The 25,998-nt window shown below is 39.2% G+C and overlaps 5 protein-coding genes across 7 annotated transcripts in view; 2 read left to right on the top strand and 3 right to left on the bottom strand.

Annotated features, from left to right (window-relative positions):
- Positions 1 to 11,576, top strand: LOC124179427. 2 transcript variants are annotated; one of them, XM_046563771.1, is made up of 8 exons: positions 1 to 3,444; positions 7,627 to 7,715; positions 7,787 to 7,866; positions 7,947 to 8,071; positions 8,354 to 8,830; positions 9,164 to 9,493; positions 10,079 to 10,231; positions 10,327 to 11,576. In XM_046563771.1, exons 1-8 carry the CDS (start codon positions 1,792 to 1,794, stop codon positions 10,750 to 10,752), a joined length of 3,333 nt encoding a protein of 1,110 aa, XP_046419727.1. In that variant the 5' UTR covers positions 1 to 1,791; the 3' UTR covers positions 10,753 to 11,576. The 2 variants fall into 2 exon arrangements, with proteins under 2 accessions (XP_046419727.1, XP_046419728.1); XM_046563772.1 differs by having other exon boundaries at positions 12 to 3,444; positions 8,366 to 8,830.
- A 552-nt stretch (positions 11,577 to 12,128) lies between these two features.
- LOC124179433 (pancreatic triacylglycerol lipase-like) lies at positions 12,129 to 16,065 on the bottom strand. Its single transcript, XM_046563781.1, has 6 exons — positions 15,387 to 16,065; positions 15,100 to 15,203; positions 14,674 to 14,981; positions 14,416 to 14,514; positions 14,104 to 14,349; positions 12,129 to 13,979 (listed from the first exon to the last, which is right to left on the bottom strand). The coding sequence occupies exons 1-6, from the start codon at positions 15,870 to 15,872 to the stop codon at positions 13,906 to 13,908; spliced, it is 1,317 nt and encodes a 438-aa protein (XP_046419737.1). The 5' UTR covers positions 15,873 to 16,065; the 3' UTR covers positions 12,129 to 13,905.
- Positions 16,066 to 16,236: 171 nt separating this feature from the next.
- LOC124179428 (exosome component 10) lies at positions 16,237 to 20,519 on the bottom strand. Its single transcript, XM_046563773.1, has 6 exons — positions 20,087 to 20,519; positions 19,720 to 19,965; positions 18,120 to 19,646; positions 17,309 to 17,898; positions 16,827 to 16,983; positions 16,237 to 16,684 (listed from the first exon to the last, which is right to left on the bottom strand). The coding sequence occupies exons 1-6, from the start codon at positions 20,222 to 20,224 to the stop codon at positions 16,616 to 16,618; spliced, it is 2,727 nt and encodes a 908-aa protein (XP_046419729.1). The 5' UTR covers positions 20,225 to 20,519; the 3' UTR covers positions 16,237 to 16,615.
- A 77-nt stretch (positions 20,520 to 20,596) lies between these two features.
- On the top strand, positions 20,597 to 22,585 carry LOC124179434 (coiled-coil domain-containing protein 50). The gene is made up of 5 exons (XM_046563782.1): positions 20,597 to 20,874; positions 20,983 to 21,045; positions 21,168 to 21,285; positions 21,517 to 21,694; positions 21,875 to 22,585. The coding sequence occupies exons 1-5, from the start codon at positions 20,817 to 20,819 to the stop codon at positions 22,496 to 22,498; spliced, it is 1,041 nt and encodes a 346-aa protein (XP_046419738.1). The 5' UTR covers positions 20,597 to 20,816; the 3' UTR covers positions 22,499 to 22,585.
- A 1,625-nt stretch (positions 22,586 to 24,210) lies between these two features.
- LOC124179426 (protein ELYS) overlaps positions 24,211 to 25,998 on the bottom strand; it is an 8,218-nt gene continuing 6,430 nt past the window's right edge. The window contains exons 4-6 of one of the 2 annotated variants that reach the window (XM_046563769.1): positions 25,053 to 25,998; positions 24,847 to 24,925; positions 24,211 to 24,707 (exon numbers count right to left, since the gene is read on the bottom strand). The exon at positions 25,053 to 25,998 is cut by the window's right edge and continues 4,973 nt beyond it. In XM_046563769.1, coding sequence (XP_046419725.1) covers positions 24,554 to 24,707; positions 24,847 to 24,925; positions 25,053 to 25,998 — 1,179 coding nt within the window. In that variant the 3' untranslated portion in view covers positions 24,211 to 24,553. The remainder of the gene's footprint in view (positions 24,708 to 24,846; positions 24,926 to 25,052) is intronic. The other variant, XM_046563770.1, reaches the window with a different exon arrangement.

Genomic DNA, 25,998 nt, shown 5'->3' with positions numbered 1-25,998 from the left:
CTGCGTAGACATCGGACAATACATCGTCGGACCGTTTATCAGGAACGACTAGCAGCTACATATGCCACGCGCAGTGTGCCCGAGTATAATAGTGAGTCTCTGGTAGTGCGGTTGCAGCTAAATATAATCACAGAAGAGTATAAGAGCAGGCCCCCCCGCCTAGAGTTGCGCTCGCATTAGTTTTCGTCCCGGAGTTGACTCTCCGCGTCTACGTCCCTACACCCTGCAGATCTCGGTGACTCTTTGCTTCGGGAGTAGCTTCAGTCACCCTCGGGATTTCGGGAGTCGCGTTTAAAAGCCGACAAAGAACTGGAAGAGGGCGGGACTTTTAAACTTGGCGTGTGCAGAGGCGGCGGCAGGAAATTCTCTCCGCAGTTGTTAAATGATCGTAATCGATGATCATCGCGGGAAATGCGAAGGGTCCCGGTACAGGCCGAGTTGCAGCCGTGGATAATCGTCGAACGTGAAACTTACGCCGCTCCGACAGTCTCGAGTGTATTTTAATTGGAATGACACCAATTTCGGTATACGCGACGGGTTATTTTAGCACAGATAACGCCCGAGCGTTTGTTCAGTTGTGTAATTCGAGGTCCCACGCCTCGTCTCTCGGTACTCTGATGCGAGCTCGTACCTAACAACCTACGTAAAACGTGAAACACCAGTCGTGTTCCAGCGGCGATCCTGGTTTCCGCGGTAGTTTTTCAACCGCGATATTTCTCCCTAGAAACGGCCGCCTGAAACAGGTGTAACCAACAACTTTATCACGTTATAAATGTGCGCGTTGTTAATACGTTGTATCCGACTTGCGAAACGATCGAAGAAAAGTAATTGGCTCGTAGTTACGACCGGGATCAAGGTCGCTACTCGCGCCTGATCTCGCTATCTTGAATCTTGCTACAGCCGTCTCAACCGCTCCACGGAATCTCGATACCGACCACCTGACGTCACTGCCTCGTGAAAAACATCGACAATTCATTTTCCACGAGACGATTACACCGAGGTTTCGGACTGCGGCGACGATGCGCGAAATCGTCAGGGATCTACAGCGCCGATTCGATTCACGACAAGACGGTTACGCTAAATTCTCCACATGTTGGCGACAATTTTGATGCTTATTCGGAAAAGAATTTTGAAATACGAATGTCGAGTAGCCTGGAGGAGAGGTGAAGGAGCAAACGTTAAGCAGAGAGAGAAGAGAACGAGCGTATTGTTTACGTAATACAAGCCGGCCGACGGGGAACCGATGTTATGAGCTTGATACGTTTCGAACTCACTACATTCGCAAAAAGTGTCGTGCATGTATGCTTGTTGAGTTTCGATTCTCCGCCGTGTGTGTCTGGATGTTATAAGCGGTAGTTTATAGACAGGTATGTGTTTATCTGCAGCCCGCTATGCTACACGGGTTAAGTTCGAGTTGAGGTATTCAGCGATCGTACATCTTACCGCTGCAGGTGGGTGATATCGACGGGTATCACGGACGAGTCGAATTTGCAAAAGAGAGAAATTTTCGCGAGACAAGAGCATTGACGATATAAAAACAACACAGACCTGGTACTTGCATCCCTGCGAGGATAGTCATCGGTGCGATGAACGAGGTGACGAGGAGGAGGAGGAGATAACGCTTGTTTACCTTGGAGAAACAAAGAAATTGCGAAAATTTTTGTGTACCCCGAGATACGGTCGTCGTCGTTGTTCCGATGACGAACCTACGATGAAAGTCGTTATTGCGAGTTTGCGAGAGGTAATAGGGGCGGGGGGAAGGGGAGGAAAGGAGGCCAGTTTACACAAACTATGAACGAAGTTCGACAAGTTTGGACGTCGATTAGATCCTCGAAATCGTCAAGATCGTCGATGACGGAGACCGTAGACCCGCGTACAACCTGGTACGACTTACCGTCTCCCACGATTGTTCACAGCCGGGATTTTGTCGAGTCGAAAATGGAGCCGCAGGTGATAACGAATCGCCTCGACGTGCTGCCGAAGGACGCGGAGGTGCGGATCGTGGAGGAGGTAGTTTATCAGAACAACGTCGAGGCGGCTTTGAACAGTCTGAGCAAGGTCTGTGCGGAGCCGTTGAAGGCGGACGGAATCGAGTTTCAAGAGGTTTCCGGGGCGGAAAAATCGACAGGTGGAGAACGCCGGAGACACAGTTCTAGCGTCGAGCTTACAGCGACGACCTCCCTGAAGGTCGACGATGACGGAATGCCGAGGATAAGCTTCAGCTTTTTGGGCGCGGACGAGACTGCCTCGAGGACTCCGGATGTGATCGTGACCCGGAGCACCGAGGAGGTCGTCAACCCGGAGACCCCGGAAACCGACGACGATCCGGTGACGCAGGACGAGCTTTACGACTTCCCGAAGAGCACTGCGAGCGCCGAAACTCCACGGGAGGCTTTAAAAGTCCAGAGTACAAATGGGACGGAAAAATCCCCGACGAGGATACTCGAGGACGGATCCGCGGATGTACAGAAATCGGTGGTGCAGGACGAATGGTACGACGTTCCAAAGTCCGTCAAAGCAGCCACCGTTGCCTCGAAGGACGAAGATCACAAGCCTAACACCGACTCATCCTCGACGTCGAATCGGATCCTCGAGGAGTCCGAGGTCGACACGCAGGCGTCCGGGACGCGGGACAGCGTCCTCTCGAATTGCGGATCCTCCTCGGACCTCGAGAGCGTCGACGGTCCTCCGGACGCACAGCGTGGCATCCGGGAAAGACGGATGAAGAAGCAAAAACGACGGATCGGCAAGGCCTGGGGGAAGATGCGGAGCTGGTTGAAGGAGGAGAAGACGAAACTGGGCGACGTCGTGACGAGACACGCCAAGCTGCAGGCCGTTGGTGCGATGGGCCAGGACGGTCCGGAGCTCGAGCGGCTTCAGGGTCAGACCGGGTCTTACGACCTGACCAGGCAGAGAAAGTTCGAGGCCGGCTCGATGCCCAGGGTCGAGGAATTCGGGCTGTCCTCGGTATCCGAGGAGGGCCAGGCATCGGAGACCGACGTTGAGGGGTCGAGTCCTTCTCGATTGAACCGAAGTCCGGAGGAAGACTCGCGCGAATCGCCAATTGAGCCGGATAAAAAGATCGGTGGAGAATCATCGCCGTCGGGAGAGGGAACCGGGCGTAGTGGCGGCGTCAAGCTGACGATTCCGAGCCCGTTTCACCTCGGTAAAAAGACTAAAAGTACGGAGAATATTTTGATCGGTACGAGGCTGAAATTCGTACCGGTTTCGTTCAGTATGGACAAGCTTTGTTCGGACGGTGAGAATGAGGAGAATAACACCGCGGCTGCCTGCAATGAGTCGGACGTCTCAAAGGATCAGAATGTCGCTGCTGGTACCGGATCGGGAGGAAAGGCTCCGGGCCTAATCAGGCGGAGAATGCTCGGGTCAATCAGGGGGCTAATGGCGTCCACCCATCTGTTGCAAGCTCACGAAATAGAGGAGGTAATGGGTGTAATCAGGAGATTGTCATTAACCGATTAACTAACTCAATTTGTCCTTTAAATGTCAAGCGACGTTCTATCGCGTTGGGCAGAATAAACTTAAATATTGCAGTCTTTCAGGAATGTTCGGTAATGTTCGTCAATGCCTTAAGCTTCCGACTACCTTGTTTTCGGTCGTAAACAAAATGCGAGTTCCGATTATATGCGAATTATGTGAAATGACTTCCAATCTCTAACGTTGGCTGCATCGCCAGTCATTGTCACATAATTCGTATAGAATCGAACTCGCATTTTGTTTCGGGCCGAAAACAAGGTAGCCAGAATTAGAGGTAGGCATTAATGAACATTACTGTTCATCAATAGGTTTTCAGTGACTCGCTATTTTTAAAATCAAAATTAAAACTAGTTTTCTCTATATGTATAGAAATGTCACGTGTCTATGATCAACGTATCGAACGTATCGTTTGCTTCTCCTGTCATTTCCTTCGCTAATCACTGGCACATAAGTTTTGATTAGAAAGGAAACTCGTTCGAGTATTGGTCCAAAAAAAAAAAAAAAATAGTAATCCACAGGGAACCTATTAATGATCATTACATGTCGCAAATGAATGCGGATAGCGATCTTCATTTAGTTAGTTAACAGTCACGGATAAATACAAGCGTTACGGTTTAAATATAGGTATATTGGCGAAGACAGGTAGAGAGTCCGAGGACGACAGGTTGCATATTTACATCTACTTATCTGCGCGTCACGGTTTTTTGGTAATACGTAACATGCATAGATATATGCATAGGTATGTTATACCTATATGTACATATACATATAAATGTGGGCGCGGGTGGAGGTTCGGTTTGTAGAATTTAATTATTATGAAAGGTCAGTCAACCGTTAGAACAAACGTTACACATTACTCATATTCGTATATGGTAGTGCAAATAGTGACGATGATCGTTCGCTGGTCCGATCTTACATGGTCAGTATCGAGCTGGCAAGGCAATTGCATATCAGCAAGGAAGAACGCTTCGGTCAGATATTGTAAGTGGAATATCGTTTCGGTGCACAAGTTTGGAGAACAATAAAAAAAAACAAAATAACGTGAATGAAAAAAAAAAAACAATAAGAAACAAGAAACATCCTTTCGCGAATGTTAATTCAAGCAGAGCCGTATATTGTGGGCTGTATTCTTCAAAGGAACATATAATTACACCAGAGCGAAGTGTCGAACGACACTCTCAGTCTGTGCATGGTGACACCGAAGAAGAAGATCCGCAGTCTCGTTCGGGATAAGTTTGAAATTTTGTTTGTTTGTTTTCTCTCGCACATTTATTCCGAAATTATTCATTCGCAAATCACGCGCTGCGCATATCACAGAAGTTTTAAGTATCCAATTGAGTTTTTTTAAAAATCGCGCGGTGTAGTGCCGCGGAGTGCAACCGTTTGTCATGGAAAGTGTGGGAAAGTGGTGTAGAGAAAATATATCTGTGTTCGTACGCAGGCAGGCGCACGTATACAATTTATACCACGCATACATATATCACACATACACACGCGTACGCATCATCCATACATTTATAAAGGCATACCTAGAGCTGTTGGTATACATGTACAAGTATATGTATTTCTCCTTGAACCTCCTCGATCGCGTGATGATTGTCTACGCAGTCTGCAGACAAGACACGGTTTGGCGTTAGAGAAATTCTCTTGGACGTTGTACGTACGTGCAATGCAAAATTAAATGAAAAGAAAGCATTTCAGGAATCACGCGTCCATCTATGCACCTAGTACGTTTATGGCTGTTCGTTCATTCCGCGAAGTCGAGCGCCCGATTTTTCTACGTCGACTCTGACATGAAATAGCAAAATGGTATAGATTCGTCGCGAGACTTGAACACTCGTATGTACGTATGATAAATAAGCACATAGAATGGGTAAGTTCGAATTAGCTGGAAGGTAAGAATCCTACTTCCGTAGGTACATAATGATAGTACGGATATCTGAGAAAGGCTTGTGGTAAGATTTACAATTCCATTAGTCCCCGGCGAGTTCGTCATAGGATGAAGACTGCGGGTCGTTATTTTAAGGCCGCATAGAGTGTATAGGAATATAACATTTTCTTTGAAAGTGCACCGTTAATTTTGTTCCAAACAAAACCAGCAACCATAATACAATCGTAAACAGTAATTTTAAGATTATAACCGCTGCCGAGTCGAGTGCACTGTGCAGATGTAAAGGATACAAGGTAGTCATGCAGGCGAGAGTCTTTTTCGCATTAACGCGATTCTTGTTCGAAGAACAGTTTTCTTTCAAGTGACTTACAGGTGTACAATATAATATAATAGTACGGTACACACGCCTCCGGGGGCAGATTCGCCAGAGAGAGAAATCGCTGTACAAAACGGCACGTTTTCTGTTCTTTCGAAAAGCAAGTTTATTTATTTATTTATTTTTTTTTACGATTACTGCAGAACTGGATAAACGTACGTATAACGTAACGCGTAACAGAATCTATCGCATTGAGAATTCTGAACTTCGATATTTTTCGCATTCCGATCGCCAATGCGAATATATACAGGGCTTATACACGCGGAATAACTTATAATACAGTTTCACTCTACGGTAGTAAAACTAGATTTGTTGGTTATAGCTGTTCGCGAGTTATCTGAACCGTGATCAGCCTGCCGTAGGATAGCAGTCACTGTTATACTCCTCCAAAATGCTAGCCAAGCATGACCTTATGCCAAGTCGACGACTCGATCGCGCCCATCGAGCATGAGATGGTATACACGGGTGTAAATATATCCCCGATACCACGTGAGCTCATACGCATGAACAAATAGAAGACCTGGTAGTCAAATCTGGCCAAGGAACTCTTCTGCTTTCGTACGCGGTACCGTACCTGTAAAAGAGTAATTTTATTTTTAAATCGATCCCCGCGATTGGCTCTATTTGATATCCAGAGCGACGCGTGAGGCATGGCCAATGTATTATTGTTATACGTGCAATGTACACACATTGTAAATATGTACATAGTGAAAAGTGAAATTGATTCGAGGCGAAATGTCAAACGGAAGTAAATCGGTAAATGCAACGGGTCGATTAATTTGAGAAGCAAAAACGTGGGCTTTTCTTTTTCCGAAGAGGGGAGGTAAAAACGCGATGGCTTCGCGGGTATATATAACAAGTCTTACGAGACGTTGAAGCTGTTATAATCATCTACCGCAAAATCGAAGTTAGTTCATCGGCTACTTCTTTGCATCGATTGGGAAAAGAAATTAAATACACTTTCACGACTTTTGCGACACCTCTTACAACCGTTTAGCTCCAATTCTGGTTAATCGAGAATCGCGGAGGAGATCGGCAAATGTCTTTAATTGCAGGCGCAGCTGTGGTAGAGTCGAGTTGGGTTTGATTGCGAAACCGAATCGGTAAAACGATGTAGACAAGAGATTAACGGAACTGTGATGATTTTTCTTTTTATATTCTTCAACGTTCGATGAATTTCGCGATAACTCGGGTTTATGCAGTCGCTCGCAATTTCTCTAGGCTCTAGAAAATCTAAAGTAACGGTCGTACAATAAAGACAGTGGAGAACGTTTGACCCGGCACGAAATACGGTTACCGTCAGGTTCTTCAGGTTATTCAAGCGTCTCGAGGCGAGGAATCGTTGTTATTCCTTTTTTTCTTTCCCAAAGTATCCTTTCGTAAATAGAGCAGTGTAATATCGTGTCTATTCTTACTCGCAACAATAAGCTGAAATTTTCTTCACAGTTTATTGGGCTTTCTTTTTCATTTACTGTTAAAAATCCATCTTGTTTGAAATCTATCACAAAGGCAAGCTTATTTTTTTTATTAAACTAAGATTTATTGGCGATCCAATAATTCTTACTGTTTCGAAAATAAAACTATAGTATTAAACGCTTGGTATTATATGTAACTTTCTTAAATGTAAAGAGAACGTGTTGATATTTATTTTCCACTTTATTTCATAATGCACTAAATTACGATTTAAAAAAAAAAAAAATCATTTTACACGCGACAAGAAAATGTTATTACACCCAGAGAATACTTTCACTCGTTAAGTACATATATAATTGCAAGAGAACGTACACGTGATACGGATACTTGGTTTTGCACTTCGCGAGTGAAAAAAAATGTCTACGAATTTTAATTTTCTATCTTTCAGGGTGGTCAAGGCGGGTTTGAAGATGTTCGCAGATACGTTAAACAGGGCGGTGATTTCTGCAAGGAACTCGCTGCTATTCTGCACGAAAGGTAAAGCGAAATTTTTTCGATAATCCAGCTTGCGAATCTAAGATTTAACAAATTACCTTTTATTCGCAAAGGGCCGAATTGGAAGCAACGTATGCAAAGGGACTCAGCAAATTGGGAGGAAAATTGACGAAGGCTTGCTCCAGGGACCAAGGTATGTACGTGAGAATTAGCGGAAATTTAGAATTATTTCAAAATGCAATGATGCTAACATGCTATCCAAAATCAATTTAGGTGGCAACAGTGCAGGGGGTGTAAACGAGGCTTGGAGATGCATCGGGGAAGAAATGGATGCAGCTGCCGAAGCCCACAGGGTATGGGGAATAGCGCTTGGAGAACAACTGGCGAAACCATTGAGGGTAAAAAACGATTCTATTCGTTGTCCTGCGTAATTTATTCGGACACAAAAATCATTATGTGTCATAATTTATAACGACGGTGAAAGTGTGGTAAATTGTAGAAACGCAATGTTGCAGAGAAATAGAATTGAGTAAAAAATAATTGATCTTGAATAGGGAAGGCAATAACCGGGCTGCGGAATTATACGGAGATCTTTCAATTGGCTGCAGCGATTTGTCTCCGCGATCATTATTATGTCTTTATAGGTATAGTATACATATACATATAGGTACATGCAATAGTTCAATTTTCAGGTGGGAGTTGCGGAAGCTCAAGGGCGATCTAGAAAGGTGATTGAAAATTCTGTGGACAAGTCGGCGAAGTCTTTACAGGAGTGGAGAAACGTGGCGGCGAAAAGTAAAAAGCAAAGTTTTGCCTGCGCGAGAGAGAACGAGCGTCTTCAGGACCTCGCGCGAATACAGTCTATGAGTCAAGGGCAGCAGAACAACAATAAATCGTCGAATCATCAGATGACGGAGAAAGAAGCGAACAAGCTCGAGACCAGGAGGAGAAAGTCCGAGGATGCTTCGAGGAGAGCTGACACCGAATTTTACACCATAAGCGTCAGAGCCGAAAGAGCGAGACTGGAGTACGAAAGCACGATACGAAAGGGTGCCAAGCAAATGGAGCTTCTCGAGGAGGAGAGGCTGAGCGCACTGAAAGATCTGGCGAACGTCTACTTGGCTCATCTGCACGCATTGTCACCTCGGCTCCAGCAGGTGGGTAGATATTTTCTTTCGACTATAAGGTAAGTGTACCAGTTATTGACCCTGTCCCAATTATTGACCTTATTTGGTTGCATCTGTTTGATCCTTGGTTCTAAAGTTACTAACAAATAAATTCGTAGAGTATAACAGTCTAGCAATTGGTTTTAAATATCGAGAAATTCACAATTTGTGCCGTAAATTTATAATTATGATAAATAAAAGGGTCAATAATTTGGTCTATACGTGTCAATAACCGGTACACTTACCTTACATAGGTGTATACCCGCATTTTGTAAACGCCGGAAAAACTTGAACAGCTTCAATATTCGATATTTGAATTTGCAGAGCGCCGAGCGTCTTGACGCACCGATTCACAGCTGCAACGTACTTCAGGACGTTGAAATCCTGAGGAATCTTACCCGGAGAATAGACAACAACGAATCTACGAACGCTGAACAGTTATTGCCCGATTTTTACGCTGAACATGTTACGTTGGCGATGAACCGGGAACGGAGAAAGCAGGCTTTGGTCAGGGTGCTGCATCTGATCAGGCAAGATTTAGATCGGGAAAAACGCGGAAGGGAGGGTTTGGAAACGCTCCACAGAGCCTTCATTACAACACCAGCATTCGCTGCCGATGAAAGTACGCAGAATGTCACGGAGAAACTCCATCACGTATGTCGTTATTATCTATTCGTTATTTATCGTGACACGTGCGTGTAATTATGATCGTTTTGCGGACCGTTTGCGAGAGCCAGTTTCTCAAGAATTCAGCTCGGTATTTCGCACTCGAATTTTAATATGCAATTGACGTTTTTACGCAACAACCTTCGGATCGATAGGAATATCTGTAACGGATTGAAAGTCGATATTTTTCGGACCGGCCTTGCCTTTTACTTATAATATGTATTAAATATACGCGTTTGTACAAAGTGCAGGCTACACGTTGTATGTATTCATGAAATTATATCGGGGAAAGAAGTAACGGCCTTGCACGTCACTTCTCAATATCGTAACAACTTGAAATATGTGTTTAAACATGCGTATCTACCAGGGTATCTTAAAGATTTATGGACACGTCTCTCTCTACAACTGTTTTACCTCGAAAATCTACGAGGTAGACAACATTAAAGTTTCCTCCCTGGATAGTAAATAATTGATTGGAAAAGTAAATTTCCAAAAATCTCCTGACCGATTTATCGTTATTTCAGGTTGATACAAAACGCGAATAAATCTCAAATAACATACGTATATTTACAGATGCGGTCCATGCTTACGTACTTGGAAGCCGCGAGGTATAAAGTTGGGGGAGCGCTCTCGGAAATCGAAGGCGGAAAGCGGGGAAAACATCCCCTGGCACAACACATCTTAGTATCAAGAGACAGACAGGGTCTACAACAGAGTGTTCTTAAGGTCAGTATACACGTATAAAAATGAAAAATTATATCTAGCAATACGCTGTATCGTACGGATTGAGCGAAGCAGCTAATTTCTAAAATTCTTTTCAGGTTCCGAACTGGGTGAGAAACGAGTCGTTGGAACAGCTGCAAGAAAATAATCAGGACGAATTGGATAACCATTTGTCGAAGGATCGGGAAACGGACAACCGAGATTGGGCTGACCGGACAGCCGGTGATGGTAATTCGGAAAACCCGCCCGACGAAGAGGATTTCAGTGATTTTGACGAGTTCAGCAATCATTCCGAGGACAATAACAACCAAGATATCGAATCGACCAATATAACGGTGAAAAATAACAGAACGGAACAATGCAGAGCGATGTACCAATACGCAGCTAACTTGAATGACGAATTGAGCTTGATCCCCGGGGACTTGATAACCATTCATGAAAAACAAGCTGACGGCTGGTGGGTCGGAGAATGCAGGGGTAGAACCGGAATATTCCCAGCGACGTACGTTCAAGTGATCCATTGAACGACATTTATACGCGTAGAAGTAGTATACGAGATGGAGAAATTCTCGATGATTATTGTAGCTACACCTTACAGTCACCTAGTTAAAAATAACATTTTCGAAACTTGGCGTAAGCGACATTATATTTATTGGTCTATATGTATATGTACAATATACGTATAGGGAAATAATAGAAAGCTTTCGTGACGCGAAGTTAGCATTCGTTCTGCAACTGTGAATAAATCTGAATAATCCAGTCTCAATCATCATAAAAATATCACAGGACAATTTTATTCCAGTCACTATACAGATATTCGAGTAGCTAATTTTAATTTATACGTATTTTATCAAACAGTCCGATGATATCAATGTCATATCTTTGCTCTGTCGTATATCGAATATTTACATATGCACAATATTATTTTATGAAATTCAATGATGCTCGGATTTGATTATTTCTTTTTTTTGCTCATTTTACGCTCCGATCATTGCAGAAACGTGCTACCTTGTGCGTCATGCATAAATCTGTTCTGCGCGGTGGTAGTTGTACGGGATTTAACATCACCGTGATATTTTTCCCGGTGTTTAACGTCACTGAGTAGCTTAGGCAGAGTGCAAATTCATCTGGTTGGAAATTAACGCTGATTTCAATTAAAAACGGCAAAACAGACGTTGGGTTTAATGGACGATAATTAAAACAGCGATTTTTAGTGATAAAAAGAAACGAATTTACGAACGATTACGGTATTAATATGTCACATAATATGTCACTGGCGTATATATTTATCCTACGCAAATATATACAATACATATTCGATAATTCACTTAGCATTGCCATGTGAATGTAAAAAAAAAATATTGTAATTTAACAAATTAATTACAATGCACAGTTGCAGTCACTAATTAGTAACTACAGAACCTCACTTGATATTCCATCAAAGGTTGACAATAATTTGTATAACAATAATATAATTATAATAATAATTGTAATTCGTTTAGTATGCATATGTACACGCGGTTTAAATACATGTAACGTAAAAGACAAACTGAACCAAAAAATATATACTGTATATAATAATTAATCGATAAAAGAAAGAGAAAGAAAAATGCGAAATTTAATTGTAAATATTCTTAATGTAGTGTGATAATACGTGGTTATTTAAGATGAACATAAAAGAAAGCTTTCGTGACGCGAAGTTAGCATTCGTTCTGCAACTGTGAATAAATCTGAATAATCCAGTCTCAATCATCATAAAAATATCACAGGACAATTTTATTCCAGTCACTATACAGATATTCGAGTAGCTAATTTTAATTTATACGTATTTTATCAAACAGTCCGATGATATCAATGTCATATCTTTGCTCTGTCGTATATCGAATATTTACATATGCACAATATTATTTTATGAAATTCAATGATGCTCGGATTTGATTATTTCTTTTTTTTGCTCATTTTACGCTCCGATCATTGCAGAAACGTGCTACCTTGTGCGTCATGCATAAATCTGTTCTGCGCGGTGGTAGTTGTACGGGATTTAACATCACCGTGATATTTTTCCCGGTGTTTAACGTCACTGAGTAGCTTAGGCAGAGTGCAAATTCATCTGGTTGGAAATTAACGCTGATTTCAATTAAAAACGGCAAAACAGACGTTGGGTTTAATGGACGATAATTAAAACAGCGATTTTTAGTGATAAAAAGAAACGAATTTACGAACGATTACGGTATTAATATGTCACATAATATGTCACTGGCGTATATATTTATCCTACGCAAATATATACAATACATATTCGATAATTCACTTAGCATTGCCATGTGAATGTAAAAAAAAAATATTGTAATTTAACAAATTAATTACAATGCACAGTTGCAGTCACTAATTAGTAACTACAGAACCTCACTTGATATTCCATCAAAGGTTGACAATAATTTGTATAACAATAATATAATTATAATAATAATTGTAATTCGTTTAGTATGCATATGTACACGCGGTTTAAATACATGTAACGTAAAAGACAAACTGAACCAAAAAATATATACTGTATATAATAATTAATCGATAAAAGAAAGAGAAAGAAAAATGCGAAATTTAATTGTAAATATTCTTAATGTAGTGTGATAATACGTGGTTATTTAAGATGAACAGGCATGTTTTTATAAAGTAAGTCAATAAAAGCATTTATTTACCGATATGTTCGATACGTGCTCGATATAATCTTGGAATTCTTTCCTTGGTCGTTAATTCACCATTAGTGGTTTGATTCCCATTTCAGATCGTTTTTGAGTTGAATTCATTCTTATCATCAGCGGTATCACCTAATAGTCATAGCAGGAATATTAAATCACCTAGCCAAGTTTTTCCTACCGATCAATATGATATGAAATATTAGACTTCTGCTTCTTTTAAACACTTCCAATTTGAACACATGAGTCATCGCAAGATGTAAATTTCGTAGAAGATATAACAGATAAAACTATCACTTACTTTATAAATGTTCACCATGATAAATATTAAAAAAGGCCGTTCTCAATATTTAATATCATTTATCATCTATGGAACAGTCGAGGGAACTACGTTAACACTTATTTCATTTTAATGGTAATGATAATAATTGGTGATAATTTTGTTACTTACGCAAAGAAACGCAAGCATTCCAGAAATCAAGCAAGAATGTAGTAACTGCTTTTTCTATTTTACTTATCTGTTCGTTGCATCAATCTCGTCTGTCGAGATGGTAAGGAATACCGTTATAATTTTTTATAAGTTTGATAAATGACCACATTATATTTTATATTTTGTTCGACTTTACCTTATATTTGATTTAGCTTGGTCAATAACTCATTCTATTTGCACACAACTTTTTTACTGTAGATGCGAAAACGTTATAGGAGAAGGAATATCTAGCATGCCATTGATGAAGAGTGGAATGCAGGGTTGAAACTTTAAGGTTCATTGTGACTACAAGGTGAACCAAAAATGATACATGTTTCGCGATGATTGCAGGAATGAAATTTAATTATACGAACTTTAATATATCATTGTAATACATGGTTATTCAACAGGTCGTCAATTTTTGAAATGCATATCAAGGAAAGCATAAATCTACTTGTATTTCTCACATAGTTGAAACTTTTGAAATTCTTTCTCCTCCCAAAATATTTTCATCAATCTTCCAATTGCCCAGCCAGATCTTCTGCGAGGTAAATCAGTTGATTCTGATTAATAGCAGTATCACCCACTGAATATAAATATGCAAAGAAAAAATCAATTAATGGATAATCGATTAGTGAAAAATTGCAACTGTTGTTTGCGATATTCCACCAATGAAAATAATTATCTCTTATCTGAGATTCAAAGCTTACCACAAAACGGTGGATGTTCGGCAGTAGCAACATAAAAGATGCCTCGTTGTGAATAATTCTCAGCTCTGATGCCCATTTCAGTACAATTGTTTGGACCACAAGTTTGGCTCAAAACTTTCAGAGCGCCTCTGTATGTCATGTCCCAGGGATGTGCCCAAAAAGTGCAATTATTCGTTACCGCAGAGAATAATGATTCTATTAGATATGCGTAGGAGCGTCCATGGCTGCATATTGTTTCTTGGATTTCTTGAAGATTCATTAAGGTATCAATTTATTTGTTAGGAAGAAATCGCCTTGGTCTGCTCTACTTACTCGAGTTCGAAATAGGTAAGAAGTTAAAAAAGGAAGAGCCCATCATCGAATCACAACCGGGCTGCTTCATGCCACCATTTGGATAAAAATCAACATGACCTGAAAATAACATGCATAGCATTGAGTTACCCGTACAAGTTGTAAACATCAAATTTTGTATCATATAATTTGAGAAGCAATCTTTCAGTGGTATATTGTTACAAATTAACTACACAATGGTTATAATTACAAAAGCATTAGAGAGTCTATAAACCAGACCTATCGGTGTCGGTAATCCGAGCCCTAAGTGTGATAACAGGCGACCGTTTGTATGAATAATATCAACAAAGGGCGCGTCCGTTCTATCCAATTTCATAGCAAGATCTTTTGTAGTAAAACATGGCTGTGCAGGATCTAAACCAGTTACTCGTTGTATTAACCAGTTTTTTTGCACAGGATTAAAGTTATGACATACAAAACCACAAATGTGAGCCCCCAGGCTATGGCCCACCAAGTGCAGGGGGCCCCATTGACTTAGGTGTATATTTCCACTAGCCAGTGTAGTGTTAACTATCTGTCCTAAAAATCTAAACAAATTAAGAACATAAGTATCAATTGATCTATGCAATCTCAAAGCGTTGCACTGCGTACCTATTTATTTTATAATCTTAACTCAAATGACAAGGTAAGTACTCAGTGACAAACCTGGTGATTTTGTCTCCAACAATCCTGGTATTTACAACAGCCTTGTAATAATTCCAGGAGTTTCCTCCAGCACTCCAGTCAACAACAATTACATTAACGTCACCCTAAAAGCAATTGGATTTGGAAAGTGAAGTTTAATCGATAAACCATGTGGTAGTAGAATATAACACGGTTTGATTTACAATTAGATGGTTTGTGGAAAAGCGCTGTGATTTACATTGAACATAATAAAATTGCGCGTGCAGTTAACAAGGGAAGTCTCATACATTTGAATGATCATTACTCACCCACAAAAGGAATGCATCTTCCATAGTTTTAATCCACATTTCATTGCCATGAGACAAAAACCCATGAACAATAAGAACAGTTCTTCGGTTCATTTGAAAGTCTGTCCATTCCAAGCCAAATTGCCTTCCAACTAAAACCTCGACTCGATGGCGTTGCCTTCTCGATGACAAGTAAAACTTTACATTCAAATTGTCACAATCCTTGCAACTACCAACAAAAAACCAATGCAGAGTGCTTGCAATTGCACTACCCAAACCTAGACAATCTACTTTGCTCAACCGAAGAAAATTTGTTTCACTCTCTGACGAAATAATACCAGAAATATTGAATCGTTCACGAGTAAGACTACTAACTCCATGCCAATGAGATCTTACTAAGCTACCGTTTTTAATTTGTACTGAACTGATAATTGTAGCACTGCAATTGTTGTTAATAAACAGCATATATGACACAATACCGAAGATAATTATGCTAAACGCACTCATGTTAAGGTCAGTGTTGCTCTTGACGCACTGACCACGATTGATGTTTTGTTTATCTTGAAGGAAATATGCAGATAAGACGGAAAGCTATGATGTGATACACTATCCACGTGAATGTTGTCATAATACCACGGGAAATGACTCAACTTTTAGTTTGTCGAGTTTCCAGGCTAATACCATGCACAAATTGACATTTCATCAAAAGAGTAGACCTAAGTTAGGGAAAAACAAGCAAATACCTTAATTACTATTCACGACTGATGAAATGAATCATAATGAATGTTTTGTATCCAAACCCACCATCTAGTTTATTAGTTTATAATGTGGGACATTAATACACAGTTTTCACTGTAAGAAATGTAAACTATTGATGTTCATATTTGAAACGTTTTATTGTTTTAAAACCATTCTGAACAGTTTGAAAGTTAGACAATCTTACCAATAATATCAATAATTGGTACATGGATACTTGTATTTAAGAATGAAACGTAAAAGAAAAAGAAATTCAAATAAGATGAATGGTTCTATATGCTGTGGTATGCGACGTCTAATTCACGGAATATTTTATGAAAGTAATCACTCGCGCTAATCACGATTATTCCGTATCCCGTCCCACCACAGTAGGATCGAATTCTCACGTAGTGTAAGCTTTCAATTTCATCCAATATTCCCGATATATCATTTACTTCAGTTTGCAGAAGTGACCCTTTTTCGGACCATATTTTAATTTTTACCAACCCACGGGGTTAGCAGTTCCATTTTTGCTTCTTATTACCTCTATTTCCTTTCCCTCGATTTCCTCGTGCATTCTTTTTCTGAAATTCAAGTGGAATTCGTTGAGTAAACATAAATTCGTGCTATGGGCTTCTACCTTTTCCACTCGCAATTACAAGAATTCGATCAATTGTACAATAGATTGTAATTTAGTGCTGTACCCATACGAATTTGCCAACTCACCTTGTTCTGAGCTTGGAAAGGAATCTGATTGTGCGCGCGGCTGCCTCCTTGAAAACTACTGAAATCGACATTTTTGTAATCAAATGATTCTCTAGGTAGAATACCTTTCTCTTTCATATTTCTCTTATTTTCCTGTTTACTCTTCTTTTTATTGTTTCTGAAAAATACACGAAATTATATTATTCTTACAAACCATCTTTCTAATTGATCATTACAATGTTTTGTGGATTATTTACTTATTTTACAAGGTTACTTAAAAAATTCTCTGTTATTTGGTCAAAAAGTGCAATATTATCTATAGATGATAGCATGAAAAAATTGTAGCACCAGGAAAAACTGTCTGGGTCTAATAAATACGAATCGGTTTTACAGTTTTCCAAGTCTGAAGTAAGCTGGAATCGTAAAGCATGTATATAATGGCACAATACAAAATGAATGAAGAAATTCACTCAATAGTTTTTTCGCAATTGTAGAAGTATTACCTGAGTGATTTGACAGACAATGCATTATTTGCAGAAAGTTCCGTATCTTCAGTGAAAGAACTGTGCCCTGTATCGTGGTATGATTTCTTTTGTTTCTTTACACCCTGTGTGGGTGAATTCAACTCTCGTTTATCTCGTCTATAATTTTGAGTGAATTTTTTATGCAGGAAAGGTAGCGGTGTCGATAAATCATCTTGCGACTCTGTCAGTTTAGTATCATCATGATAATTAGATTGTCGTTTACGTTTTCTTCCCTGCATCTGGCTCAAAGTTTTGTGATCAGGCCCAAACTGTTTAGAATCAATAGACTGATTCGAACTGCTACCAGCGGATTGCTGTATGCTGACTGGATTAGTAACTGCTCCAACCACATCTTTGAAGTGTTTATAAACTCTGTTTTTACTCTCTGCTATTTCGTTTTCACTATTTTCTACCAATTTTATTCTTTCAGCTTCTTCTTTTTCTTGTCTCTCTCTTTCTTTCGCCTCTTCTGCAGCTACCATGGGTACTACACGCATATACCGTTCAAAAGGACTGATGAATGGCGTTCGTCTTTTTTTTCTCGTAATGTGCCCCGTAGTGTTTTCATCCTAATAAAAAAACAAGCAAAAAAATGTCCTCAAAGACGTACTTGAGAAAATTAAGTGATGAAAATGAATTGATCAAATTAATTAATAGGAGAATCCTAATCTGAGTCAATTGAATTCTAGAGCTGAATTAATTAGATTTTTGCAATTATTGCGAAATCATTTGCTACTTCAAGTTTCGCAGGGTAAGATTCTTCCTTAAAGTACACTTTTTGTTATCAAACCTCCGATTGTGGGGGGCTGTCAAATACAGTGACAGTATGAGGAATCGTTTGTTCGGTAACATTAATTTCTGAAGAGCTGTTTAGGTCCAACAAACAAGGTAAATCGGCTCTGATCTCCATATCATGTGGCATATCATGAGGTGAATATAGAAGTGTAGTTTCTAAATCTGTAACTTGATTTCGCTGCGTCATACGTTGTCGGATATCATCTTCTAGGATAGGTTTGACCATTGGTTGTTCCTTTGCTTTCAAGATTATTTTATGAAGCGATAATGCGTTTTGTCTGACCAGAGGGGGTATGGGGTTACAACATGCCAGAATTCCCTGCATTTCACGGGGTAAACTCTCAGCGATATTCAACAGCATGTGATTTGGTAAAACGTAACCAGTACTGTCGTCCTCTGCCCTGCCAGTAGCATCGCGCCACTTATGCAGTTCTCTAAGAGCGTACAATTGCCTATTGTTGAACATTTTCTTGCTCTTTCGATACAGATTCATACACTTTTCCTCCGACCAGACTGGTTTTCTGTATATCTTTTTGCATACGTCTGTACTTCGATCATACACTGCCTTCAAGATATTGCTTTGGCCATTGGCCTGTTCCAACAATGCATTCATAAGATTATCTTTAATATACAACAAGTAGTGAGTATCTTCCCTTGCATATTTCATCAGCTCCTCAGGTAGAGGCCTGACTCGCCAATCGGCCAGTTGGAAATGTTTGTTCGGATCAATATCACAGTACCGCTTCATAAGATGTGCCAAACTTAGGTATGGCAAATTAAGCTGTTTGGCCGCAATATGAGTATCAAACATATTTACAATGTACAAAGACAAATCTCTTTGCAGCCACTCGATGTCACTGCCAGCGCCGTGAAATACCTTAAGAATGGACGGTTTCGTAAATATCTCATTAAGCTGGTGCAGCTGAGATCTAAGTGATAATGTGTCGACAAGATAGTCCGTATCTTTGGTTGATATTTGCATTAGACATGTTATGCCTTGAAATGATCTATAAGAATGATGCTCCAAGTCAACTGCAATCTCAGTGTATTTACTCAAATCATCCAATAGTATTTTTATATCTTCAGGTTTTTCAATCACGATTAAAGAAGTGTCGTCTATATGTTTATATTCAACAGGAACACGAGACTCCAGTTGATGCTCAGGTGCTTCAAACCTATCAAGTTCAAATTCGTATGGATGGCTGAAAAATTCTCCATCTTCATCTTCTTCGACATACAGAGCGAGTGGCTTCAACGAGTTTGGTTTATCCTTTATTCTAGGTTGCCAAGGTTTAATGCTGTTATCAATTTTATCATCAAACTTCAACTGCGGTCGCTGGATATTCTTTGCCGTCAGTAAACAAATCGCTTGAGCCTTATTTGCCGGTTGAGTTTGCTGAGTTTTTGAATGCAAGGACAGATTGTTCCAGCTGCCGCTTACAGCTGTCGAGTTGCTTTGCGATACAACAAATTCGACATCTGGGTTTCGCAGAATTCCTGAGGCCTCATCCATGCATATTCCCTAAAAATAAATTAAATTCTGTTACTTTCCTTAATCAAAGGTAAATGGTTTTCTTCTGATGTTGCCAACTTACTGCTCGCTCTAATAAAATATCATTAGCTTCAATCAAAAGCTCAAACTTCTCTTCTATGTCACGCCGTCTGATATTGCCTCTCACTCCCACACCTTCTGTAATGTTTTGCATACAGACCAAAACGTTGTTGATCTCCTCATTAATGATATTACGAAAGGTTGGAAAACATTTGTAGTAGTCATATTTTTCACCACTGGGTAAGCCGTTAGCGGCCTTTATGCCGGTTTTTAGTGCTTCAAATCCAACCTGGAAAAATAATTTGAATACGATCAGCATAGACGATTAAATGAGAAAATTGACCAACATAAATCATTATGTTTTAGTTGTTTTAAATACGTATAGTTAGATTAGAAGCTGTGACACTCACATTAACGAAATCATCAAAATTTGTGAATCCTGGTAGGATTTCGATGACCTCCACACCCTGAGCATTTGCGGATTCATCCTGTGGTTCGGAATCATTACGAGATTTGTGACCAGGCTCAATACTCGTGTCGGTGCTCATTTTTTCCACGAATGTCGTCAATCAAAACGTGACGAAACTTTCTATGCACTTTTGAGGTTAAGGATTCCTAGTTTTAGGGTTATATCTTACACACGCCACCAGTGTCTCGAAAGTGAGGAAAGTGAGTTTGAAGTCTGACTACTTGATACATAAATGTTGAGTGTAAGGGCCTTGCGACCAACTTCATTCGTAAAAATTGCAAAGTGTCATACTTCGATTTGCATTAAAACCACAGCTATGTAATTGGCTAATCTCACGTTTTATTTTTTCCATGAGTCTGCCAGCCAATCCGTGAGTCTGACTTGTCGCTGTCGCTGTATTAAACATTTTCAATAGCTTCTTCACGCACTGTACCATACTATACCTAACCTTCCGTAAACGCTACTATCCATTCTCAAATGTGAAATGACGCTTGTAGTTGTATCTACAAACGTGTGAACAGTGATTACAGACTGTAGTATACAATGCATATTCAAGATGGTGCGAACAACAAAGCGATCCCATAAGGTGATGTAAATAAGAAAAGTTGTCTACGAAAATTGTTTGTGAGCAGAATTAAGAAAACGCGCAAGGAATAATCAAATCGAAAAATATGGCCAAATCTGTATTGAGTTCAGATACCCTTCCTAAGGCAGGAAGAGTAAACGAAGGTTAGTTGAATATATCCAGAGTCTTCAAGCTTTCTCTTGTCACTTTTCAAGACGCGCCGTAATTGCGGCTAATTCCTCTCGAGTTAATGTTGATTCCGACGGTTACAGTTTGCCGGGAGTGGCTGGTACACGAAGATGGAGCATTGGCATACAGACTACAGGACGAGGAGAGTAAGTTTTTTTCGTCATGACCGATATTATTACAGTCTCAACCACGGTAATAATTGCGTGAAATTTACTTTGATACGTAAATGATAACCAACAATGGCTCTCATCTCCTTTGTTGTTTACAGTTAAAGAACACTACACAGGAAACAAGGTTCGCAATGCACAAGTACGCGAGGATTTACCTAAGGCCAAAGTTGAACAAGAACTTGAAGCCCTTAGATATCAATGCATTATCCAACAACAGTTAGTGAAACTATTTTTCAATTGAAAACATATGGATTCATCATCGACTTTCAAATAGTTCTATACTTATATTATTGATGTGCAAAAATGTGTTGTGAAAACAAAACTTTAAACTTAATTGCACATAAAATTGATTTACTGTTTTTCAAGTTTATTTTTTCATAAAAATGGTATTTTTTTTGTCAAAATGAAACATTGTAACCGAAGAATTGATGAAGAATTATCCAACAGGGAAGAGAAAGATGCACTCGTTGCAAAGCAAATTGCTTTAAATTTAGAACGTGAGGAACGGAAGAAAGAAAGAATGTTGCAAGAGCAAATGAGACGGCAGCTCAGACTCGACGATGAAACTGCGCAGCTAGAAGCTGAATTGGAGATGCAAAAGCGGATTCAAGAAGAAAAAGATCAGGTATTATAAAGAAACAAGAATTTCACGTACATATTTGTTCAATACTAATTGATGTAGAGGTAGTTTCCCACATGTGCTGTTTGATACTGGAGTAATATAAAAATCACATAAAACTGAGTTATTCAAAGATGTCAATGGTAATTTTACTTATCTACGTTATCATTATGCTATGCTGAATAGGAATTAGCAAGAAAGTTACAACTGGAAGAAGAAGAAGCTACGGCAGAGGGGGAAGGTTCTATGATAGACGAACAGCTGCTAATTGACCAGAAGATAGCGATGGAAGCTCAGGATGCAGAATTAGCACGAATGCTACAGGATAAAGAACGCGCAAAAGCACGAAGAGCAAGAGAACGTGCGAAGCAAAAAAAACTGGAAAAACAGCAGCTTCAACTACTCGAGGAGCAGAATGCTATTAAAAAGCCACAAAGGCCTGACAAATTGGATCTAAAAATACAACACCAGGTTAAACAAAAAGCTGGTGCTAATTATTCGCAGTATCCTGATCCAGAAGAAATTCAGGTACTGGAGAGTCCGTTGAATGAAATAAGGGAAATGCCCAATGTTGCTGCCATGATTGATCCAACATACAATGGTAATACACACAGAAGCTCTTCAAGCAGTTCAAGCAACACTACAAGCCCTGCTTACGTTTTACCCACACCACCTCTCGAACTGATGGACGAGGATGCACCTTGTTATATGCCGATTCAAGGGCAAAGGCGTAATCAGATTCAGTCCCCTTCACTTGTTCATGAAGAAAAACAGAAGCGTCGTGTGAAGGATGGATGCAAGCATCAATAATAGGAATAGCAACATACTGAGTACCGTTTTTCTTTTCGATCTGAAAAAGTATTATGAAAAAAAATTAAAAGTATTTAAAAAATGAAACAAAATAGATTAATCAGAATCGAGATATTATTTAAAGTATTGATTATTACTGATAGTGAGTAGGTTTTTGTATTCATTTTTTTGAAATCAATTTACATCGATACGTAATGATAAGCATTAGGTACACGTGAAAGTAATGAAAGCAACAATGTAGGCACCTGTTAATTTTCCTCATTGAAACACTCAAAATATGAAATAGCGGATAACATATTTAACGTCAAATTCTCAAAAATTTTGCATAAAAATCAGAAGTTTCAGATGGACGTTACACTACTAGTACCTTGTAATTGATACAAATAGAACAATATCGGAGTCGATAAGACTGTGGCCTTGTAGTATTTTCTCGTGGTGTATCCGAGAATCTCTCCATTTTGTAGAGTTATGTATTTAAATTACAAATACCGATGTATTCTATATGTACATAAATATGCGAATGAAATTTGGGAAAATACGTTGACAAGGAAACATGTAGGAGTTTAACAACTTCATTGAGGGCGCACGAGGCGATTTTTTTTATCGTATATCATGCACTTTGAATCACTCTCTGGAATCTCTATTAATGATATGCCTCCCTTTTATCAGAGACATATTGATATTTAATTTTATATAAAGCTATTTTTTAAGGCTAATTAACTTGTTCAATATAACGACAACATTACTGCCAAAGATCTGAAACTTTAACGTTCGGGCTTTCAACCAGATTGACTGGATAATTATTGAGTTATTATTATTTCCGGTTTATATTTTCTATACCATTATGAATATTAAGTACCTAGCCTATATATATATATACCGGATACTTCAACGAATTCCACATTTTACTGCACAGAAAAGAAACGTTGACCAAACAGTATTGCCATGCATATTCAATCATTCCAATATACGTTTGGCAATTCATTCGATACGCTGCTATTCAGTATTTATCTCCAGTGATAATATTTAAAAAATAAAATATTGTACACTTTCTTTCCTCTGTGCGTTTATACTTAACACTTAAAATGCTAAAGAGCAGTTTGCGATACTTGGGTAAATTAATTGATGGTAGATTAGAATCTCTATAGTATTAGAATGTAAGAAAATGAATATTGTATTATCCACGGTGACTGGACAGTTCTTTCGATATTACCCTGCATTCATTTACCATGGCACTATTACCACATTATTATTATTATGAATATTAATATACTAATATAATTTCACATAAACATATCAATAAATTATTTACAAGATATCAAACTTTTGTTTCCCACCATTGTGTTGTTTCACAAAATGCTACAATTCTCTTCCATAATTTTTCCTTGGCCATACCCATCTTTTTTCAACCCGTAATTTTTTATGTTAACGCGATTGCAGTTACATGACCTAGAATATCGATTGAGGATATACATATCTCTTTCAATTAGCCATAAACAATCGCGGATTCATCATAAATTCAACATAGTAAACATCCATCTAACTAGTAAGATATAAATATATTCTTACGTCACGTGCAATTCTGACATATCTTTGTTTCGAAATTTCAGATATGTTTTTCACACAGTAGAAAGGTTTAATTGACAAATGGTAATTATTATCGTAGCACTAAAGATAAAACAATTTAGATAGATTTACTTTAATGTGTTCTCAATGTACAATGCGGTAAGTTTGTTTTTATTACAGTAAAAACACTTAACACTAGTTTTGCTTCAATTACAGGTAAAAAAAAAAACTCACCAGGTTGTCACCTTAGATCGATCTGACTCTCGTGAACTGTTACCGTGAGTTCAGAGTTGACTTCAAAATACCTTTGAATTCAACTTTATTCCTGAATTAGAAGTTTTTTGCAATATAATATACATGTATATTCACAGATTTTGAGAGAATCATGTGAATCTTCCACAAACTGTTATTCACACCCTTTCGATAGTTGATTGATAACTAAAGGCTCAGCTCGAGCCCAAGTATGGGATCCAGAAATATAAGTCTAATTTACTCTGTTGATGGCTTTCTTGTTCTCCTTGGATATACAAACAGTGTCCTTTGGGTAGTGTATTGAAATGTCTCACGTTTGGTTCTACGATTTCTGTGAGCTACAGAAGCTTTTTCCTCTGTGGTTAACGGTGATAGAAAGTTTTTCATTTTCCTACAACATAAAACCAATAATAATTAAATTTGGAATGCCTGAATTGATGTCAAATTGCAGATCGCGGTAAAAGTAAAGTTGGAGCTTGCGATAAAATTCTAAAATGTAGAGCTGATTATTTTTTAAATTCTTCAAATACCTACGGAGCTGGCTGAGTACTGGTTGTCTTGATCTTGTATGCGGGGGTGAAAAAACGTATGGTGGAACTTCTTCAACATCTAAAAACGAATACATGAGAGATGAACATTATTTTTACCAACGTTTCTACCTAATATAACTTTCTCCCCATACATAACTTCGTACCCACTTCCATACTATAGACATGAAAAAGGAACCGGTACTTACCTTGCTGACTACTTGGCGGATCAGATGTAACATCAGGTGGAGAAAAGACGAAAACATCACTATTGCTACTTTTGGATCGAGAAGCTTTTCTTCCACCTCTCACCTTTTCCGTGTTGCTGTCACCAGGAATGCTTGTTGCCGAATCTGTCCTTTTCCGGCTAGTTCTTTTAGCTGTTTCAGCCTTATCCTCTTTACTATCTTCAACGGGTTCCTCATTTATTTTTTCATCTGAAACAAAATTCTTGGCAAAGGTACGTCGAGTCCTTTTTTTCACTTCTGACTTAGAAGGTTCTAAGCTAGCAGCTCTCCTCTCTTTTGATTTCTTCTGCGTTGAAACGTCTGAAGCATTTGATGACGATCTCCCTCTAGTTTGAATATATGACATTTCCTCGTCTTTCTCTTCTGGAATGGATTGGGAAAGTACACGTCGACTTCTAGTATTTTTTGCTGGACTATTAACAGCTGACTCTTCACTACTTTGAACTAGCAGTGATGATTTTGGCCGTTTAATTACAGCAGGTGACTTAGTCGTTTCTTCGCTGATTATATCTTTAGCCAGAGATGAAGCTCGTCTGGTTCTTGATGTTTCGAATATTTCCTTAGGTACAGAATTACCACGTTTCCTTGTTGTTCTACTTGTACTTTGACTTTCTGGTGCTGTTTCCTTAGCCACTGACACGCTTCTTTTGCTTCTGGTGATTAAACTAATGTCATTGTCCTGACTAGTATGGCTCACCTTACGCGACCTTTGACCTTTCTTGTTAATTGGTTCAGATTCATTACTGAAATCTGTCTCAGATATCGAAGTAAGGGTAGAATGTTTAAGACTATCATGAGAAATTTCTTGGATGGTTGACATTTCTCTTTGTGCTGATGCAGCGCGTCTAGAACTTCTCCGCAATGCTATCTCAGGCTTATTGGTTTGAATTTCTTCCACATTCTCCTC

This window comes from Neodiprion fabricii, chromosome 4 (assembly GCF_021155785.1).
Source record: "Neodiprion fabricii isolate iyNeoFabr1 chromosome 4, iyNeoFabr1.1, whole genome shotgun sequence".
Lineage (NCBI taxonomy): Eukaryota > Metazoa > Arthropoda > Insecta > Hymenoptera > Diprionidae > Neodiprion > Neodiprion fabricii.
This window is presented reverse-complemented; position numbering and strand designations above follow the sequence as displayed.